The sequence below is a fragment of the Hypanus sabinus genome, chromosome 8 (assembly GCF_030144855.1).
Source record: "Hypanus sabinus isolate sHypSab1 chromosome 8, sHypSab1.hap1, whole genome shotgun sequence".
Taxonomy (NCBI): Eukaryota; Metazoa; Chordata; class Chondrichthyes; order Myliobatiformes; family Dasyatidae; genus Hypanus; species Hypanus sabinus.
The window spans coordinates 13,510,741-13,534,336 of NC_082713.1; the positions used below are offsets into that span (position 1 = coordinate 13,510,741).

Here is a 23,596-nt window from a genome sequence, read left to right on the forward strand (position 1 = left end):
GTGAAAGGCGAAATATTTAAATGAAATATTCCTCACTCAGAGGATGCTGCAAGTGTGGAACAAGCTGCCAGCAAAAGTCATGAATGTGGGCTTGATTATAAAATTGAATAGAAATTTAGATAAGCACAAGGATGGAAGGGGTTGGTCCATGTTTCATTCAACCCGACTAGGCAGAATAACAGCTCAGTACAGACGAGATGAGCCAAAGAGCCTTTTTCAGTGAAGCAGTGCTCTAGGACTATACGAATTTGAATGTTTAATATTTCAATCTATACTACAAGATCCTGTGTTCATAGCACACATTTTCTACTTCTACAGTATCATGAGTCTCTGGGTCTCAACATGGACAAGACATAAGATTATGGACTTCGGGAAGGCACAGGTTGACCACCCTCCATTGCACATCAATGGCTCAGCTGTGGAGAGAGCACAATGTTCCTTGGCCTGCACATTACGGATGATCCAACCTGGACTCACAACACCTCCTCACTAGTCAAGAAGGCACAGCAGTGTTTAAACTTTCTGAGGAGATTGAGGCATGCAAGGCTCCCCAACCCCATTCTAACAATTTTCTACAGGAGTACCAGTTAGAGCGTCCTGTATGGCTGCATCATTTTGTGGTATGGAAGCTGGAAGGCGTTGGATTACAGAGGAAAGAGAGAAAAAGAGATAATCGCCAAGAGGGTCCTGGGGTCCCCACCCCCATTTGTGACAATTACTGGGAGCGTTGCAAATGAAGGGCCCAAAGCATTGCTGAGGATCCCTACCACCCATCCCATAATCTCTTGGACCCACTATTGTCAGGAAGGAGGTACAGGAGCATCAGGACCACAACTGCCAGACTGATTAACAGCCTCTTCCTCCCGGCTGTCAGATTTATAAACACCCTGCTACCACTGAGGTCTCGTCACTAGGACAGCGAGCTATTTACTGTTAATAAACTAGAAATTGAGTTTAATTACCTTTTGAGCTTCCAATTTTGCAGTTTTATTTTCTGAATCTAAAGTGATACAAATTATATACTCTTTCAGAGCCTGGTCCACTTTCTGCAGTCCAGCAAGTGCCTGTGCTTTTCTCAGGTGACCCTGACAACAAAACACATCCGTTGTTCAGAGCACAAGTACAGTTTAGGCACTTCAACATAACGTAGAAAGCTGCAATGAGGAGATTGAAGGGACACGGTGGGAAGGTGGGGGGGTGTGGGCTGGGGTTTGAAAGACCTTACTTTGGACCAGGTGGGTTGCAGGTTGCAGGCAGCATTTCCATCATGCAATGCGTCTTCAAAATGTCTCAGACTTGCATTAATTTGTGCACGGTTGCTCAGTAGCAAATGGTCTTTGGGTGCTGTAAACAAATACACAGATGAAGTTAAGAAAGAAAAAATACTACTTTTTTTATTAAATGAATGAAATTAGCTAAGGCTCACAACACAAAAATATTGAAGATGCTGAAAATCTGAAATAACTTCCACATGGATGATTTAAAAAAGGACAAGATTGATCTTAGAGTAGGTTAAGGGGTCAGCACATTAACTGTTGAAAGGCCTGTACTGAGCTGCAGTGTTCTATTAGTGGCTGTTTTATTAGGTTACCTCCTGTACCTCATAAAGGGATCACTTGTGATCTTTTGCTGCTGTAGCCCATCAGCTTCAAGGCTCAATGTGTTATATTTCCAAAGATGCTCTTCTGCACACCACTGCTGTTAAAAGTGGGTATTTCAGTTATTGTCGCCTTCCTGTCAGCTTGAACCACTCTGGTCATTCTCATTAACAATGCATTTTCACCCACAGAACTGCCACCGGCTGGATGTTGTTTTGTTTTAAAAACTGTAGAGACCTGTTGTGTGTGAAAATCTAAGATTAGCAATTTCTGAGATACTCAAACCCCTCCATCTGGTACCAACAATCATTTCACAGTTAAAGTCACCTAGATTATATTCTGATGTTTGGTCTGAACAACAACTGAACTTATTGACCATGTCTGCACGCTTTTAGGCACTGCGTTGCTGCTTCATGATTGACTGATTAAATATTTCTATTAATAAGGTGCACTTAAAGTGGCCACTGAGTGTATCTTCTAATATTAGATGCTATTGGAAATACTCAGAAGGTAAAACTGCATCTGTGGAGACAGAAGGAAAACTGAATTTTTAGGTCAAACATACCCACAATGCAGGAGTAGCACAGTGGGACAAATAGCTTCTACGGGCAGATAACAGATAATACCTTGGACCCAAGAACCTTCATCAGGATGTTTCAGGTCTCTGCCCAAAATATCAATAGTTTAATTCCCTCCATCGATGCTGCCTGACCTGCTAAGTTCCTCCAGCATTTCATGTGGTTTCTAAAGATTTCCAGCATCTGCTGAATCCCTTGTGTCTCGATTATTTAGGTCAACATTCTGATAAAGTGCTAACTCCCTGTCTTGCTCCACAGGTGATGTCTGAGCTGCAGAGGAGTTCCAGTAATTTCTATTTTGATTGCACTGAGGTAGACTGGTCAAAAAATTAACCATGACTGTTAACACATAATCAATAACCTTAATTTCCATACAGGAAGGCATGGACATGTATGGACAGCCACTTGGCATGATTAACTTATTATTTAATTATTTATGGTTTTATATTGCTATATTTCTTCACTATTCTTGGTTGGTGCGGCTGTAATGAAACCCAATTTCCCTCGGGATCAATGAAGTATGTCTGTCCGTCTGTGAAAAAGATGGATTTCCAGATCAGAACATGGAGAAACCACTGAGGTAACTGGATCTGTAAGATCCAGTGTTATACAAAAAAAAAATTAGCTGAAGATGTTGTAGGTAAAGAATTTTTAGGGTACAGTGATCATAATGTGAGAGGACGTTTTATACAATATAATGACGTCAAGAAGTCACGTTGCAGCTATATAACACTTTGGTTAGGCCACCTCTGGAGTATCATGCGCAATTCTGGTTGCCCCATTGTAAGTAGGATGCAGAGGCTTTGGAAAAGGTCCGGAAGAGGTTTAGCAGGATGCTACCTGGATTAGAGGGCAAGAGCGATAAGGAGAGGTTGAACAAAATTACGTTGTCTTCTTTGAAGCAGAGGCTGAGGGGAATTATGAGACATTGGAGCATAATTAGGCCATTTGGCCCATCAAATCTGCTCCACCATTCTATCATTACTGATTTATTTTCCTTCTCAACCCCATACTCCTGCATTCTCCCCCCAACATTCATTGTCTTTACTAATCAAGAATTTATGAACTTCCACTTTAAATATATTCAATGACTTGGCCTCCACATCCTGATAGAAACTTTTGTTTATTTTACATCAAGTGGATCATGGTTCGAGGAGCCTGTGGCCAAAGCTGAAGATGGTATTCAATCGGAATAGGCGGATAATGTTACCTGAACACCCAAAAAGCAGCAAAATCCCTGTTTTTTGGTGATTGCACATACAACCAAAGAAGCTGCTTTTTTTTCCCACATCTATCCTGTCGAAACCATCCATGTGAAGTCGTGATTCATGTGGACTTCTTTCAGTCTCCTCAACTGCTCACAATGGAGCCTCCTCAGTGCAGGGGAATCCAAACTCAGATGGGCTGGTCGCTTTGCAGAGCACCTGTCCACAGTCTGCAAGTGACTCTGAGCTTCCAGTTGCCTCAATCCCATTCACAATCTGGCCTGTCCACCTGTGCCATTAGAATGAGGTCCAACCACAGCTTGGGGACACCTATCTCATCTTCTACTGGGCATGTTGACAACTTTGCTTTCAGATTCACTTGATATACAGAAGTACGTAACATACAGTGAAATGTGCGATTTGGATTAACAAACATCCGAAGGAAAATCCTGGCAATTCTGGACAACGTTTCTGTCCCTCTGCACGCCACCTCAGCTGAACAGAAGAGCACTTTCAGTAATAGACCGAGACAACTGCACTTCTCCAAGGAGCGCTCTATGAGGTCACTCTTACCCTTGGCTATTAGGCTCTATAATGAGTCAATCTATAGGCGGGGAAGCGATGACCCCCTCCTGTTAAGACTGTTTGAGGTACAGTAACGTATTAGTTACTCCTTCTTACTTCTCTTCTAATATTTGTATATCTGTGCACTTGTAATGCTACTGTGACACTGTAATTTCCTTTGGGATCAATAAAGTATCTATCTAACCAAAGACATTTCAAGCAGAGATCCTGTGAAGGGTCTTGACCCAAAATGTTAACTCTATATACCCTTAATTGGCCATTGTAAATTGAGTGTGATGGCGGAGGGGGAAGTTGATGCAACGTAGAGCCAAAAAAGGACTGCTGTTTGTGGCTAGTACAGTGTTAATGGGCTGAAGGGCCTGTTTCCATGCTGTTTAAATATTACTGCACAATCAAAGTTCAGGCTTGATACTTTTTTTTTTATAGGGGGAATGAGGACATTGTACAGTTATTTGATATTTTGAGCTAAGGAAAAGAGCTTCAACTTTCAGCCTGAATAATGGAAAAGTAAATCGACATGCTTTCTAACAATAAAAGAGATAGGAAAATATATGAGTAAGATTGGAAGAGTACAAGGAGAATTTACAAAGATGTTGCCAGGACTTGAAGGCCTGATTTACAGGGAAAGGTTGAACAAGTTAGGACTTTATTCCCTAGAGCGTAGGAAAATGAGGGGAGATTGGATTGAGGTGTACAAAGTTAAAAGGGGTACAGAAAGGGCGAAGGCAAGCAAGCATGCTTTTTCCACTGAGGTTGGGTGGGACTAGAACTAGAGCTCATAGATAGAGGGTAAAAGGTAAAATATTCAAGGGGAACCTCTTCACGCAGAGGGTGGTGAGAGTGTGGAATGAGCTGCCAGTGTTAGTGATGGATGTGGGTTGGATTACAAAATTTAAGAGACGTTTAGATAAGTACATGGATGGGAGGGGTATGGTCCAGGTGCAGGTCGATGGGACTTGGAAGAATAATAGTTCTACAAGGATGAGATGGGCCAAAGGGCCTGTTTCTATGCTGTAGTGCTCCCTGACTCTAATGGCACATGAACTTTCAAAGCCATATGAACACCAATATAATAACATCAACTACTGTGTCCGCAATCTAATACCACGGAGAAGCACGTTCAGCAGACAGACGGAATTAGTCTGTCATTCATCTCTGTGTTTGACAGCCACACGTGGCATTCCTAAAATAAAATGGATAAAACCAAAATCCTTACATGGTCAACATTTATTGCCAAAATAAAGTTTAATAAATTAATTAAAAATAACTTCTCCAGGGAAGCCATATGGGAGATGTTTATTTTTCTTTTTTTTTAAAAAAACCTCTAATCTGTAAAGAAATAACGATTAATCAAAATTTTAAACTATTTTTGTAAATGATTGTATTGAGCGTGCTGCTCTGGATTTGCAGCATCTCAAGTTCAAGTTTAATTTGTCATTCAACCGTACGCATAAATATGACGACACAAAGCAGCGTCCCTCCGGCACCAAGGTGCAAAACACACAACACAGCATCATATGCCATGTCACATGACGGAGGTGATCATGGGTTGACTGTGACAGTTCTTGGCAAGTTCTTCCACAGAGGTGGCTTGCCATTGTCTTCTTCTGGGCAGTGTCTTTACTGGATTGGTGACCCCAGACATTATCAAAACTCTTCAGAGATTGTCTGCCTGGCGTCAGTGGTTGCGTAACCAGGACTATGATATGCACCAGTTGCTCATATGACCATCCACCACCTGCTCCCATGGCTTCATGTGACCCTGATCGGTGGAGGGGATGTTAAGCAGGTGTTATACCTTGCTCAAGGGTGACCTGCAGACTAGCGGAGAGGGAAGGATACATATACACACACATACACACAGCATATAGAATCACAGTAGTAGAAAAATATAGTTAGACAAAAAAATAATATATCCCAAGTCCCTGAGTGTCCTGGCCTGTGGATTGATGATGCATGGGATGGTGTCCTGAAGCCACGATTCTACAGAACTAGCACACAGCAGTTCCACATCATGAATCTTTTGGATTTATCATTGCATTTTAACTGGTTCACATATTAGAAGCTTCATACGTGGAGATTTGTGACTGACCCAATTCTTCAACTAAGGTTATACAATAGCTGCTATATAATCATAGGACACTGACTAAATACAGGATCACATCTTACACAACACACCCTGTTCCATTAACCTCAATTTATAAATAGGTTCTTGATAGGACAGTTGTTATGTTATTCGATTAGTAAACCTGATAATCCAAAGATACAAGAGTCAGTTCCAAACTAATCAGCACATTTCACTGTATGTTTCGATGTAGATGTGACAAATAAATCTAATCTCTTTTAAAATAAAGATCCAATAGTGAAGTGATGATTCAACCCATCAAATATTTTCCCCGAACTTTCTCAAAGCCTCTGGAAATTATTCTATCTCAATACCCTATCCAATTTCCTTGTGAAGGGCCCGATTGATTCTGCTGGACGTTGTGGACATGCTATGTTGGTGCCAGAACTGTGGCAACATTTGCGGCTACCCCAGTACATTCGTGTGTTGACCGTTGGTGCAATCATGCATAGATCTGGATGTTTTGATGTACTGTACGTGTGATAAATAAATCTGAACCTGATCTTGCTTCCCACAATCAGTACAAGAGCAAAGTGTAGATTAGAACTAGCCTTGGCTTAAAAATAAAATCTTCATCACATTCCTTTTCTGTCATTAGTTCAAAATTTTAAATCCATGTTCCACTAACTGAAGCAGCTTTCCCCTTATCAATCTTGTCCAAATCAACTATAGTCAAAGTTTAAAAAAAAGCGTCATTTGTGTCAACAACCAACATGATTTAAGGACTGGCTGAAGGCAGCTACAAGCGTCCACAATTAAAAACCCTAACCCATACATCTTTGGACTACAGGAGAAAACCAGAGCACCAGAGGAAACCTAGGTGGTTATGGGGACAATTAAACTCCTTACAGACGGCTGCAGGAATTGAATCCCGAACATGATTGCGGATTCTGTAAAGCATTACCTAATCCCTTTTGTTATCAAAATACATAAATATTACCATCTACTATTATGACATTCACTCCCTTGTGAGCATTTACAGAAAAAAAAACAAAACTGAAACTATACATGAACAAAGACTGACAAACAACCAATACGCAAACGACAATAAATTGTACAAATAAATGAAAATAAGAATAACAATACTGAGATATAAGTTGTCCACCTTGGTCAAATCTCCTCTCAACTTGCTCCAAAGAGAACCACCCCAATGTTTCAGTCTAACCTGCTCATCAGTCTAACCTGCTCATCTTTCTGCATCCGCTTTACCATATTCACAGCCAAAATACAAAGCTGAGTTTCAAAGTCGTGTGCAGAAGTACACAGGTAAGAAAATAAAAACTTGCAGCAGCAACACAGGCATATCGCATCATACAAGGAGAATGTAAGGAGCACTAGTCACTGCAAGAATGAACACAATCAGAACAAAGCAAAAGCAAAGTCCATTTTAATCGAAGTGGTCATAGTGTTCATAGTGATTAGCATTTTGCCAACTGCCTCAAGAACTGAATGGTTGGAGGAAAGTAATTGTTCTTGGACCTGAACCCCCTGCCTGATGGTAGCTGAGAGATGACCTGGCACAGATGGTGGGGACCTTTCCCTGAATTGGCTGCAAAACTCCATTTCAAAGTTCCAAGTATATTTATTATCAAAGTGCCTAAGTCATACAACCTTGAGATTCATCTGCTCAAAGGCAGTCACAAAATAAGAAAACAGAAAGAACACAATTTAAAAGTGATGACATAAAAAAGCAGCGTGCCTCATTAAGGCCCCCAGAACATGTGCTCTTCTCATTTCTACCATCAGAGAAGAGATACAGGAGTATGAAGACACATTCATTGCAGTAGGAACAGCTTCTTACCCTCTGCATCAGATTACCGAATGACAATGAACCAGCTGATGAACACTACCTCACTATTTTTGGTCTTTTTTGCACTAGTTATTTATGTATACACAGTACAGATAAATAACTATAAACTTAAACACAGTGTGCAGGTTAAACTCACGCACGCATATATGGCACGACTTCAGGACTGAAGTACACCTTTCTGGAACTGAAATGTGGGGAAATTACTTTAGACAGAGGGTGGTAAATTTGTGGAACTTGGTGCCACGAGCGGCTGTGGAGGCTGAGTCATTGGGTGTACTTAAGGCAGAGATAGGTAGGCTCTTGATTAGCCAGGGAATCAAAGGGTGAAAACAGCGAAGTGGGGATGACTGGAAGAATTGGATCAGCCAATGATTGATTGTTGCAGCAAACTCAATGGAGCGAGCAAGCGCACGCGCACGCGCACACACACAGAGTAGTGGATACGATCCAGTCCATCACAGGTAAAACCCTCCTCACCATTCAGCTTATTTACAGGGAAAGTTGCATTCATCATCAGGCACCCCTTCCACACGGGTCATGTTCTCTTCTCATTCTTGCCATCAGGAAGAAGGTACAGAAGCCTCAGGACTCACACCACCAGGTTCAGTAACAGTTACTAACCCTCAACCATCAAGCTCTTGAAAGAGAGGGGAAAACTACACTCTCTCTATCATTGAAATGTTCCCACAACCAATGGACTCACTTTTAAGGAGACTTCGTGTCATCTTCTCAATATTTTTTGCTGATTTATATAGTATTATTTCCTCGTTGGTATTTGCAGAGTTTGATACCAGGTTGGTGTAGTCTTTCATTGATTCTAATGCGGTTATCATTCTATTACAGATTTACTGAATATGCCTGCAAGAAAATTAATCTCAGGATTGTATATGGTGACATATATGCATTTTGTTAACAAAGATATGAGCAGAACACCAACAATCTCTGGCAGTCTGCCAGAAAAGGTCCCATTTATTCCCAATTCTTTGCCTTCTGACAGTCATCCAGTCTTCTAACACTGCTAGTTCATTCCTGTAATACCATGGGTTCTTAGCTTGTTAAACAGCTTCATGTGAGGCACCTTTCAAAGGCCTTCTGAAAGCTCTGAAGCATTCAGGCTCTCACGACCAGACTATGTAACAGTTTCTTCCCCCAAGCTATCAGACTCCTCAATACCTGAAGCCTGGACTGACACTTTGCCCTATTGTCCTGTTCATTATTTATTGTAATGCCTGCACTTTTTTTGTGCACTTTATGCAGTCCTGTGAAGGTCTGTAGTCTAGTGTAGCTTTCTCTGTGTTTTTTTTATTACGTAATTCAGTCTAGTTTTTTTTGTACTATGTCATGTAGCACCATGGTCCTGAAAAACGTTGTCTCATTTTTACTATGCACTGTACCAGTAGTTATGGTCGAAATGACAATAATAGTGACTTGACTTGAAAATTCAAGTAAACAGCATTCGCTGACTCTCCTTTGTCAATCCTGCTTGTTATTTCCTCAAAGAATTCCAACAGATTTGTTGGGCAAGATTGCCCTTTAAGGAAACTATGCCTCCTTTGCCCTGTTATATCATGAGCCTTAAAGTACTCCAAAATCTTCACCTTAATAATGTACTCCAACATCTTGCCAACTACTGAGATCAGGCTTGCTGGCCTATAATTTCCTTTCTTCTGCCTCCTTCCCTTCATAAAGAGTGACATTTGCCATTTTCTAGTCCTTCAGAATCATTCCACAATCTAGTGATTTTTGATACACTATTTCTAATGTCTCCACAATCTCGTCAGCTACCTCTTTTAGAACACTGTGGTGTAGATCATCTGGTCCATTTGACTCATCTTCAGACCTCTAGTTTCTCAGGAGCCTTCACCTTAGAAATAGTGATGACACTCACTTCTGCCTCCTCGTAGTTCAAAGTAAATTTTATTATCAGAGTACATACAGTATATGTCACCATATACAACCCTGAGATTCATTTTCCTGCAGGCATGCTCAGCAAACCTATAATAGCTATAAAAGGATTAATGCAAGATCAAGTAGAGCACAAAAGACAACAAATTGTGCAATTGCAAATGTAAGTAAATAACAATAAATAATGAGAATATGAAATAACAAGATAAAGAGTCATAAGTGAGATCATTGGTTGTGGGAACTTCTCAATGATTAGTCAAGTGAGTATAGTTATCCCCTTATGTTCAAGAGTGTGATAGTTGAGGGATAGTAACTGTTCGTAAACCTGGTGGTGCAAGTCCTGAGGCTCTTGTACCTTCCACCTGATGGCAGCAGTGAGAAAAGAGCACGGCCTGGGTGGTGAGAATCTCTGATGACGGATGTTGCTTTCTTACAACAGCACTTCATGTAGATGTGCTCAATGGTTGGAAGGGCTTTACCCATGATGTTCTGAGCTGAATCCACCATTTGTAGGATTATTCATTCAAAGGCATTGGTGTTTCCATACCAGGCCATGATGCAGCTAGTCAATGCACTCTCCACTAGATCTATCGAAGCATGTCAGAGTTTTTGATGTCATGCCAAATCTCTGCAGGCTCCTATGGAAGTAGAGGCAAGGCTGTGCTTTCTTCATAATTATATTTACATGTTAGGTCCAAGACAGATCATTTGAAATAGTAACACCAGGAATTTAATGTTGCTGACCCTCTCCACCTCTGGTCCTCCGATGGTTACCGGCACATGGACCTCTGGTTTCCCTCTCCTGAAGCTTACAATCAGTTCCTTGGTTTTGCTGACATTGACTGAGAGGTTGTTGTTATGACCCCGTTCAGCCAAATTTTCAATCTCCCTTCTGTATGTTGATTCATCACCACCTTTGACAGAGCCCACAACAATATCATGAGCAAATTTGTATATATTCTTGGAGCTGTGCTTAGCCATACAGTCATAGGTATAAAGCGAGTAGAGCACAATGCGGAAGGTCCCAATGGAGTATCTGGTAAGGCTCTGAAAATCTGTGCCAACCAACTAGCAGGAGTATTCAAGGACATTTTCAGCCTCTCACTGCTACAGGCAGAAGCTCCCACTTGCTTCAACAAGGCAACAATTATACCAAAGGCTAACAAGAATAATGTGAGCTGCCTTAATGATTATTGTCCAGTAGCACTCACATCGACCATGATGAAATGCTTCGAGAGGTTGGTCAAGACTAGACTAAACTCCTGCCTCAGCAAGGACCTGGACCCATTGCAAGCAGTCTATTGCCACAATAGGTCAATGGCAGATGCAATCTCAATGGCTCTTCACTTGGCTTTAGACCACCTGGACAACACAAACACCTATGTCAGGATGCTGTTCATCGACTATAGCTCAGCATTTCATACCATCATTCCCACAATCCTGATTGAGAAGTTGCACAACCTGGGTCTCTGTACCTCCCTCTGAAATTGGATCCTCAACTTCCCAACCAGAAGACCACAATCTGTACGGATTGGTGATAACATATCCTCCTTGCTGACTATCAACACTGACACACCTCAGGGGTGTGTGCTTAGCCCACTGCTCTACTGTCTATATACACATGACTGTGTGGCTAGGCACAGCTCAAACACCATCTATAAATTTGCTGATGATACAGTCAGCCCTCTGTATCCACGGGGGATTGGCTCTGGGACCCCTTGCGGATACCAAAATTTGCGGATGCTCAAGTCCCTTATTCAACCTGTCTCAGTGCGGTGGGCATTAGGACCCAGCTGAACCCCAGACCTTATTTAACCTGTCTCAGTGCGGTGGGCATTAGGACCCAGCGGAACCCCAGACCTTATTTAACCTGGCTCAGTGCGGTGGGCATTAGGACCCAGCGGAACCCCAGACCTTATTTAACCTGGCTCAGTGCGGTGGGCATTAGGACCCAGCGGAACCCCAGACCTTATTTAACCTGGCTCAGTGCGGTGGGCATTAGGACCCAGCGGAACCCCAGACCTTATTTAACCTGGCTCAGTGCGGTGGGCATTAGGACCCAGCGGAACCCCAGACCTTATTTAACCTGTCTCAGTGCAGTGGGCATTAGGACCCAGCGGAACCCCAGACCTTATTCAACCTGTCTCAGTGCGGTGGGCATTAGGACCCAGCGGAACCCCAGACCTTATTTAACCTGTCTCAGTGCAGTGGGCATTAGGACCCAGCGGAACCCCAGACCTTAGTGCGGTGGGCATTAGAACCCAGCGGAACCCCAGACAGTGCGGTGGGCATTAGGACCCAGCGGAACCCCAGACCTTATTTAACCTGTCTCAGTGCGGCGGACATTAGGACCTAGCAGCACAGCTCTGAATCCACAGTGTTTCTGTTCACAAAAATAATCACGAACACGATTGAAAATAAAGTGAAAATAATAAAGCAATTGGAAAGAGGTGAAACGCCATCGCTCATTGGAAAAGCGTTAGGTTACGTCGGTCAACGAACGGAACAATTTTAAAGGATAAAGTGAGAAAGGCTCTGCCCCAAGGAAAGCTACAATTATTACTAAGCAACACAGTGGTTTTATTCTTGAGTTTGGGGTTTTTGATCCTCCACATCAACCCAGCATAGTGGAGAACCCGCTTGAAAGTGGTCGGTCACAAGGTCGAACTCGGGATCTTCCCAAGCCCGGCACTGAAACACATGTTCTTAAGTGTTTGCTATGCATAGAAAGGTAAAATATATACTATATACTAAGACAAACATTTGATAAACTGACGCTAAATAATACTGGATGTACCTGTTCTGGCTTACTTAGTAAGCGGAGCTACGATTTTTCTCGATCCCGATCCACGATAACGCACACACATCCTCCCGTATACTTTAAATCATCTCTAGATTACTTATAATACCTAATACAATGTAAATGCTATGTAAAGTGGTTGTTATACTGCATTGTTTAGGGAATAATGACAAGAGAAAAATGTCTGTAAATGCTCAAACAAGTGCTGGAAGAGCACTTCCGGGTTTTCGCGATTCACGGTTGGTTGAATTCGTGCATGCGGGACTCACGGGTAAGGAGGGCCGACTGTACAACTATTGTTGGTAGAATCTCAGGTGGTGAACAAGAGGGCATACAGGAGTGAGATATGCCAACCAGTGGAGTGAGTCTGGCACTCAACATCAGTAAGACGAAAGAGCTGATTGTGGACTTCAGGAAGGGTAAGATGAAGGAACACATACCAATCCTCATAGAGGGATCAGAAGTGGAGAGAATGAGCAGTTTCAAGATCTGTGAGGATCTAACCTGGTCTCAACATGTTGATGTAGTTATAAAGAAAGCAAGACAGCAGCTATACTTCATTAAGAGTCTGAAGAGTTTTGGCATGTCAACAAATACACTCAAAATCTTCTATAGCTTTACTGTGGAGAGCATTCTGACAGGCTGCATCACTGTCTGGTATCGTGGGGGGGGGGGAGAGGGGGGGCTACTGTACAGGACTGAAAGAAGCTGCAGAGGGTTGTAAATCCAGTCAGCTCCATTTTGGGGTACCAGCCTACAAAGTACCCAGGATTTCAGGGAGCGGTGTCTCAGAAAGGCAGCGTCCATTATTAAGGATCCCCAGCACCCAGGGCATGTCCTTTTCTCACTGTTACCATCAGGTAGCAGGTACAGAAGTCTGAAGGCACACACTCAGTGATTCAGGAACAGCTTTTTCCCCTCTGCCATCCAATTCCTAAATGGACATTGAATGCTTGGACACTACCTCACTTTTTAAAAAAATATATAGTATTTCTGATTTTTGCACATTTTTAATCTATTCAATATACACATACTGTAATTGATTTACTTATTTATTATTATTTTTTCTCTTCTATATTACGTATTGTATTGAGCTGCTGCCGATAAGTTAACAAATTTCATGTCACATGCCGGTGATAATAAACTGACACTGATTCTACATTATCCCTCCTCCTCAACCCCATTTGCTTTCCTCACCACCAACTCAGCCTGCAAGTTGACCTTTAGGGTGTTCTGCACAAGGACTCCCAAGTCCCTTTGCATCTCATATTTCTGGGTTTTCTCTCGATTTAGAAAATAGTCTGCACATTTATTTCTTCTGCAAAGTGCATGACCATGCATTCTCTAACATTGTCTTTCACTTGCCACTTTCTTGCTTATTAGCCTAATTTGTCCAAGTCCCTCTGCAGCTTACCTGTTTCCTCAACACTACTTGCCCCTCCTTTGTATCATCTGCAAACTTGGCAAAAACACATCTATTCCATCAAATAAAACACACCCCCTTTGTGTGTATGTATGTGTGAACTGTTTTTGGAGACCTGTGTACAGTCAAGGTGCTTCAATTGATTGTAGTAAAAATGTGCCTGGATCTGGAAGGCTGAATTGTCAGTATCCTGGCAAAACTACACCATGAAGACAAAGAACATGCAAAGCAACTCCAAGAAAAGGTTATTGAAAATACAAGTCAGGAGACAGATACAAGAACATTTCCATGTCACTGAATATTCCTTGGAGTACAGTTAAGTCAATCATCAAGAAATGGGAAGAATATGGCACAGCTGTAAACCTGCCTAGAGCAGGCCGTCTTCAAAAACTGAATGACCGTGCAAGAAGGGAGCTAGTGAGGGAGGCCACCAAGAGACCTATGACAACTCTGGAGGAGTCACAAGCTTCAGTGGCTGAGAGGGGAGAGACTGCGCATACAACAACTGTTGACTGAGTGCTTTACCAGTCACAGCTTTATGGGAGAGCGGCAAAGAGAAAGCCACTCTACCAAAAAAAACCTCGCATGAAATCTCAGCTAGAGTCTGCCAGAAGGGAAATGGGAGACTCTGCAGTCAGCTAGAAGAAGGTTCTATAGTCTGATGAAACCAAAGTTAAGCTTTTGGCCATCAGAGTCAATGCTACGTTTGCCGTAAGCCAAACACCGCACATCATCAAAAACACACCATCCCTACCATGAAACAGGGTGGCGGCTGCATCATGTTCATGGGGAAGCCTCACTGCAGCAAGCCCTGGGAGGCTTGTAAAGATAGAGGGTTAAATGAATGCAGCAAAATACAGGGAAATCCTGGAGGAAAACCTGATACAGTCTGCAAGAGGACTGCAACATCGGAGAAGATTTGTCTTCCATCAAAACAATAACCCCAAGCGTAAAGCCAAGACTACACAGGAATGGCTTAAAAACAACAAAGTTAATGTCCTGGAGTGGCTAAGTCAGAGTCCAGACTGCAATCCAATTGAGAATGTGTGGCTGGACTTGAAAAGGACTATTCATGATCTCCATGCAATCTGACAGAGCTTGAGCAGTTTTGTAAAGCAGAATGGGGAAGAATTGCAGTGTCCAGATGTGCAAAGCTGACAGAGACCTGTCCACACAGACTCAAGGCTGTAATTGCTGCCAAAGGTGCATCTACTAAATGCTGACTTGAAAGGGGCGAATACCTACACAATCAATTATTTTGTGTTTTATATTTGTAATTAAATTTGATCTCCTTGCAGAGATCTGTTTTTACTTTAACACAAATGAGTCTTTTTCTATTGATCAGTGTCAAAAAAAAGCCAAATTAAATCAACTGTGATTCAATGTTATAAAACAATAAAACAGAAAAACTTCCAAGTGAGGTGAATAATTCTTATAGGCAGTATACACAGACCCAGACATATACATATACATTTTTATTTTAATATCTATTAAGATTTATTTTTTATGTATTGCTGTGCACTGCTGCTGCAAACCGTTAAATTTAATGACATAGATCAGTGGTATTAAACCTGATTCTGATTATACACACTCAAGTCCCCTTTGTTCTTTAAGTTGTAACATCTACTTTAGGATATTTTTCTTACTGGTTCAGTGACACTTCTCAGTATTCAAATTTTAATCTGTAACTAAAAATAGCTGTTATCTATTAAAGGTGACTAGGAAAGTGCATGTGTGCTGTCAGTGACTCAACTGGTGTGCTCCAGAAAAGAAACATGCCTGTCCTCTCATTTCCTTGTCTCTGTTTAATTCCAGACCCACAACAACACAGTTGAGATTAAAACATAAAACATCAAACACTGTGCGCAGGTCGGCACAGATGTCTGTGTCAACCACGATACCAAAATAAATTAATCTTATCTCTCCAATGCCTGCCTGTTCATGTGCTGTATAAATGCCTCTTATATATTGTTTTCATGTTAGTAATGCGACCATTCAGGTTGAGTACAATGTTCTCCTAAAACAGGGGTTCCCAACCTGGGGTCCATGGCATACAAAATGTTAGGAACCCCATTCCTAAGGGGTTGTCTATTGATGGGTCCCTATGTGGTTGTAAAGGCATCCACACATCCTGGTGCAGTGAAAATGGTCAATATCCATTGGAGTTGCCGTCATGCCTGCCTCCATCAACTCCCCAGCAATGTGTTTGACTCAGTGTAAAAAATTCGCCGAAAATCCCCTTCACGTTATTCTAGTATTTGATATTTCCAACCTGGGAGAGAAAAGGGCATCCCTGTTGTCATAAATACAAAGGATTCTCCAAATATTAGAAATCTATAATAACACACTCAAAATGTTGGAGGAACTCAGCAGGTCAGTAAGCACCTATGGAGAGGAATAAAGAGTCTACCATTTTGGGTTGACATCATCGGTCCTCCATCAATGCTGTCTGACCTGCTGAATTCCTCCAGAACTTTGTGTGCTTCTACCTATCTTATCACTGTTGTTAATAATTTTATACTCATCTATCAAGTAACCCAAGATCATTCAACTACAGAATCTCATGTCCAGCATTGTTCAGTATCTCCTGAAATTCTCTGATCCATTGAATTGGAAGTTCCATTAAAGCCAAAGTGAAAGTGACATCGCACCAACTTTACGACATCAAACACTGAACAGTGTAGCGCATGTTATGCAGGCACGGATGTCTATGTCAACCATGATATCAAGTTAAATTAATCCCATCTCTCTGTACATGGCTGTTATCCCTCCACTGCCTGCCTGTTCACGTGCCTGTCTAAATGTCTGTTAACTAATGTTTTCGGATTAGTAATGCGACCACAAACATCCGAGAAAATGGGGGAAAGTAAAATCACAAATTTAGCTCCATTGTCAGACTTTACAAACTTTATAACACCCTCATGGATCACTCCATTGAGCCTCCATCACTAATCACCCAGAAGGAGTCTATTAATGAGAGGCCGTATCCAATGGAAGAGGGAAGTGTTGGGACTACCCTCTTCCGTTGCTACTAGACCTGCAGATTCCAATGGCATGGGTCAAGTATGGACAAGTTTACCACCTGGCGATTACAAACTGCCCTCCCATAGCAGGCAAATCAAAACTCCTCCATGTTATATAAAACTGAGGGTAGCTGAGTTGATGAACACATCCTGACATAGAACATGACAGCATAGTCGATGTCTTTCAGTCTACAATGCTATGATCTTTTCACCTGCTCTAAGATCAATCTAACTCTTCCCTCCCACAAAGCCCTCCATTTTTCTATAATTTCTTAACTGCCCCCAATATACCCACCTCTACCACCACCCCTGGCAGTGCTCCATGCACCCACCCACCATTCCGTGTAAAAATCTTAGCTTAGACATTCGCCCATCCATATATTACTCACAACACTTTAAAATTTATCTCCCTTGTATTAGCTATTTCCACCCTGAGAAAAAGCCTGTGGCTGTCCAATTTATCTATTTTTTTTATCAACCTATACCTCTATCAAATTGACTCTCATCTTCCTTTATTCCTGTGAAAATATGATAAAGCTTGCAAAACAGTATTATGTTGATGCCTAACAGAGGAAACAGCATGCTATCATCAGAGCTGAGAGCTCCCACAGTCAAAATTAAAGATTAGTTTTATTTGTCATCTGTACATCAAAACATACAGTCAAACGTGTCACCAACACAATCCGATGATTGTGCTGTGGGGGCAGCCCAAAAAGGTTGATGCCAACACACCATGCCCACAATTTATAAACTTTAACTCATACGTCTTTGAAACGTGGGAGATAACCAGAGCACCCAGAGCAAACCCATGCTGAACAATGGATCAGAGCAGGGTCCCAGAGGCTTCTCATCTCCTTCTGCGACACGGCAGCACAGCAGTTAGTGCAACACTATTACAGCACCAGCTAAAAGATCGGGGATCGATTCTGTAAGGAGCCTACATGTTCTTCTCTTGACTGCGTGGACTTTCTCTGGGTTCTCTAGTTTTCTCCCACATATCCAAGGATACATGGTTAGGATTAGGAGTTGTGGGCATGCTACGTTAGCGCTGTCACATGCCAGTGAGGGTAGGAATAGGATGATTTGGTAGATGAATGCATGGCTGAGGAACGGGTGCAAGGGGCATGGGTCATTTGGGATCTCTTCTGGGGAAGGTATGACCTGTGCAAAAAAGACAGGTGAACCCAAGGGGGAGACAACTTCCTTGCAGGCAGGTTGCTAGAACTGTTGGGAAGGGGTTAAATTATTTGGCAAGGGGATAGGAACCAGAGTGAGATGGCTGAGGATGGGGCAGTTGGTATACAAGTAGATGCAGCGTGTAGTGAGACTGTAAGGAACGACAGGCAGATGATGGGGCAAAATTGCAGTCAGTAGATGAGTTGAAGTATAATTAGGGGCCAAAATCAAAAAGAGTAACAAATACAGGACTGAAGGTGTTAGGTTTGAATGCACACAGTATACAGAATAACCTTGTAGCGCAATTAGATTGGCAGGTATGATGTTGTGGGCATCTACAAGTTATGACAGAAAGAACATCATAGCTGGGTGCTAACCATCCAAGAATACACATTGTATCAAAAGGACAAGCAGGCAGGCAGAGAAGACAGGGTGGCTTTATTGGCAAAAAAATGAAATCAAATCCTCTGAAAGAGGTGACATAGGATCAGAAGATGTAGAATCCTTGTGGGTAGAGTTCAGAAACTGAAAGGATAAGAAGACCCTGATGGGAGTTATATACAGGCTTCCAAAAAGTAGCCAGGACGTGGACTACAAATTAAAACAGGAGATAGGAAAGGCATGTAGAAAGGGCAATGTTGTGATAGTCATGGGGGGGGGGGGGGGGGATTTCAATATGCAAGTAGATTGGGAAAATCAGGTTGGTGCTGGATCCCAAGAAAGGGAATTTGTAGAATGCCTATGAGATGGCTTTTTAGAGCAGCTTGTAGTTGAACCCACTAAGGGAACAACAATTCTGGATTGGGTATTATGTAATGACCCAGATTTGATTAGGAAGCTTAAAGGACCTCTTTGGTGGTAGTGATCATAGTATGACAGAATTCACTTGCAGTTTGATATATCTGATATTACCATCATTTCTCAATGTTACAGTGGAGTAATGGGAATTACACAGGCATGAGAGGTAAGATGGCCAATGTTGACTGAAAGGGGACACTAGCAGGGATGATGACAGAACAGCAATGGCTGGAGTTTCTGGGAGCAAATTGGAAGGTGCAGGAAAGATACAACCTAAAGATGAAGACATATTCTAAAGGGAGGATGAGGCAACTACGGCTAACAAGGAAAGTCAAAGACAACATAAAAAGAGGGCATATAATAGAGCAACAATTAAGCAGGTAGAGTATTCAGAAGTTTTCAAAAAGACAACAAAAAAAAACCCATTAAGACAGAAAAGATGAAATATGAAGGCAAGTGAGCCAATAATATTCAGATACAGTAGTGTAAAACTTTGAGGCACACATATAAATTGGGTGCCTAAGATTTTTACACACTTTAGTAATTTTATGTACTACACTGTACTGCTGCCACAAAAAAAGCAATCACGACATATGTGATTGATGATAAACCTGACTGATGATACCAGTTTCTATTGTGGACTGAGAGTGGGAAGGGGACAGGGAGAGGGGAATCATGGTTGGGGAAAGAGGAAGGAAGAGGGGAGGAAGCAGGAAGCACCAGAGTGATGTTCTGTAATGATCAACAAACCAATTGTTTGGTAACAAACGACTTGTCTGGTGTCTCAGGGCTGGATGCGCCTGCACCTGAGCCAACCCTGCCCCTGGCACTCCTCCTCTCCTACCTGTCCCCCACCCTTCCCACAGCACTCCACCCTTACCGTTCCCAACAGATTTACAAACTCACTCTCCGCTCCACAATGACAAATACAATACTGTGCAAAAGTCATAGGCACCCTAGCTATAATAACGTGCCTAAGACTTTTGTACGGTACATATACAAGGGGTAAAAGAGATATGAGAGTGGAAAACGGACCGTTGGAAAATAAGGCTAGAGAGGTAGTAATGGAGGACAAACTTAAAAAGTATTACTTAAGAAGTATTTTGCATCAGTCTTCACTGTGGAAGAAACTAGTAGTATATCACAAATGTGAGTGTGTCCAGAACCAGAAGTAAGTGTCGCTGCTAACACTAAGGAGAAGGTATTTGGGAAACTGAAAAGTCTGAAGGCAGATTAAGTCATCTGCACCAGATGGACTACACCCTAGGGTTCTGAAAGAAGCTGCTGAAGAGTTTGTGGAGGCATTAGTAATGATCTTTTAAGAATCAATGGATTCTGGAATGGTTCCTGAGGACTGGAAAATGGTAAATATCACTCTATTCTTTAAGAAGGGAGGGAGGCAGTAAAAAAGAAATTATAGGCCAGTTAGTCTGACCTCAGTGGTTAAAAGGATGATGGAGTCTATTTTAAGGATGAAGTTTAGGGGTACTTAAGGCACGTGACAAAATAGGCCAAAGTCAGAACGATATACTCAAGGGGAAATTCTGCCTGACAAATCTGTTGGAATTCTTTGAAGAAATAACAAGGCAGTATGGAAAAAAGCAGCGTCAGTAGGTGTTTTTTTACTTGGATTTTCAGAAGGTCTTGGACAAGGTGCTACACATTTGGCTGCTTAACAAAACAAAAGTCCATAGCAATATAGGAAAGACACTAGAATGACAGAAAATTGGCTGAGTGGCAGGAGGCAAAGTGTGTGAATAAAGGGGGCTTCTTCTGGTTGGCTGCTAGTGACGGGTGGAATGCCACTGTGGTCTGCGTTGGACAACTCCTTTTCACATTGTAAGTTCGTGATTTCGATGAAGGAATACATGACGTTGTAACCAAGTCTGTGGACAATACAAAAATAGGTGGAAGGCAGGTTGTGCTGAGGAAGCAGGCTGTCTGCAGAAGGAACTAGACACTTCAGGGAGATGGTCAATAGATGTAATATAGAGAAGGGAAGTGCATGGTTATGCACTTTGGCTGAAGGAATAAAGACATAGACTATTTTATAAATGGGAAGCAAATTCAAAAATCAGAGGTGCAGTGTGTCTTGGGTGTTCTCATGCAGAATTCCCTAGAGGTTAACTTGCAGGTTGAGTTGACATTAAAGAAAGCAATGCAATGTTAGTATTCATTTAGCGAGGACAAGAATACAAAAGCAGAGATAGAAACATAGAAAACCTACAGCACAATACAGGCCCTTCGGCCCACAAAGCCGTGTCAAAAATGTCCCTACCTTAGAAATTACTAGGCTTACCTACAGCCCTCTATTTTACTGAGCTCCACATACCTATCCAAAAGTCTTAAAAGACCCTATCATATCCGCCTCCACCACCGTTGCCGGCAGCCTATTCCACGCACTCACCACCCTCTGAGTAAAAAACTTACCCCTGACATCTCCTCTGTACCTACTCCCCAGCACCTTAAACCTGTGTCCTCTTGTGGCAACCATTTCAGCCCTAGGAAAAAGCCTCTCACTATTCACACAATCAATGCCTCTCATCATCTTATACACCTCTATCAGGTCACCTCTCATCCTCCGTCGCTCCAAGGAGAAAAGGCTGAGTTCACTCAAACTATTCCCATAAGGCATGCTCCCCAATCCAAGCCTGGATGAAAGAAAAATGGAGGGCTCTGTGGAAGGGTAGGGTCAAATTGATCTTGGAGTAGGTTAAAAGGTTGGCACAACATTGTAATGTGATGTGCTGTACTGTTCTTCCTTCCTATTTTGGAGGCACAACCACCAGCTCTCCATCATCCTAAACAGAACGAAGAACATTACAGGACCTTCGGCCCACAATGCTCTGCTGTCCTTTCAACTTATTCTAAGATCAATTAAAGCTCGCTCGTTCTATCCTCATGAAACATCCACTTTATGGACTAATGGGATCCGACTTACCCACACACTCTAATGTTCAGGAAAATGGCTCAGTACCACCATTTGGTTGGCCGGCTCTTCTGCGAGGTTGTGCCAAAGCAACTTTCATGTAAGACACATTATGTGGTAGTTAGTCATTGCACTTAACATAGTTTCATAAGACAGCAAGTCATGTAGACGTTTCCATGGTGGTGTAGGACCACACCCTTCGCACATAAATATTGGCAGATCGCCAACAATTCTTCTGGGGGGGGGGGTGTAGGGGGAGGTGGAGTCAGGAAAATTAATTTACCCAGTGAACCTCACAGGGTATAGAGAGAATGATACATTCTAACTAGGAGGCTTTGTAAGGTGAAGAGGGTGAGGTGATTCTGGTGTGGAGCCTGAGCTCTGGTATGTACAGACCAACTGGATTCAAGGGTCCATTACTTTCCTGAAAAGACGATGCATTAAAACAAAATCAATCCAATCAATGCCAGGTAAGGATGGGCAAACTCATTATCCAATCCGCACTCATTATAGGAAGCGTGTGGAAGTTTTGGAGAGGGTGCAGAAGAGATTTACCAGAACGCTGCCTGAATTTAGAGAGCATGTCTTATGAAGTAAGGTTAAGTGAACTAAGGCTTTTTTTTCTTTGTGGTGAAGGATGAGAGGTGACTTGATAGAAATGTACAAGAGGCATGGATCAAGTGGACAGCCAGAGACTTTTCCCTGGGGTGGAAAGTGCTAATATAATGGGCCATAATTGATTCCATTGAGCCTCAGGCTGCCGCTGTAGCATAGCGATTAGTGCAACACTATGACAGCTCAGGGCACCGGAGACTGGAGATCAATCCCAGCATCCTCTGTAAGGAGTTTGTGCATCATCCACATGGAATGTGTGGGTTTCCTCCGGGTGCTCCGGCTTCCTCCCACAGTCCAGACCTACCGGCTAGTCAATTAATTGGTCATGGTAAATTGACCAACCATTAGGCTAGGGTTAAATTGGGGGTTGCTGGCAGCTTGGCTTGAAGGGCCTATTCTGCACTTTATCTCAATAAGTACATGTACTTCGATAATAAATTTACTTTGAGCACTCTTCAAAAGTACATAAATCCTTCTATATTACTGAACATAGAATGCACCCTTTGACCCGTAATGTTGTGCCGACATCTTAACCAACTCAAGATGGATCAAGCCCTTCCCAACCACATTGCCCTCAATTTTTCTATCATCCATGTGCCTATCGAAGAGTTTCTATGATGTTCCAAATATATCCTACCACCGTGTTCCTACCACCCTGTGTTCCACACACCCACTACTCTGTTAAAAAAAGTAGCTCTGACATCCCCCCAATACTTTCCTCCAATCACCTTAAAATTGTGCCCCTGTATTACACATTATGACACTAGGGAAAACGTCTGTCTTTATAAGTCTTACCATCTTATACATGCTCTCGTCACCCCTCATGCCCCTTCACTCCAAAGAGAAAAGCCCCAGTTCACTCAACATTTCCTCAGAAGACATGCTCTCTAATCCAGGCAGCATCCTGGTAAATCTCCTCTGCTCCCTCGCTAAAGTTTCCATGATGAAGGATGTGGAAACTGAACTGACCTTAACTGAACACAATTTTCCACATATGATTATGTTGGAATCTATTTCACAAACTCA

The 23,596-nt window shown here is 42.3% G+C and overlaps 1 protein-coding gene across 4 annotated transcripts in view; it reads right to left on the reverse strand.

Annotated features, from left to right (window-relative positions):
• LOC132397912 (LON peptidase N-terminal domain and RING finger protein 3-like) overlaps positions 1-23,596 on the reverse strand; it is a 58,893-nt gene that overhangs the window by 34,451 nt on the left and 846 nt on the right. For 3 of the 4 annotated variants that reach the window (XM_059976709.1, XM_059976707.1, XM_059976708.1), the window contains exons 2-3: positions 1,226-1,344; positions 963-1,085 (exon numbers count right to left, since the gene is read on the reverse strand). In XM_059976709.1, coding sequence (XP_059832692.1) covers positions 963-1,085; positions 1,226-1,344 — 242 coding nt within the window. The remainder of the gene's footprint in view (positions 1-962; positions 1,086-1,225; positions 1,345-23,596) is intronic. The other variant, XM_059976710.1, reaches the window with a different exon arrangement.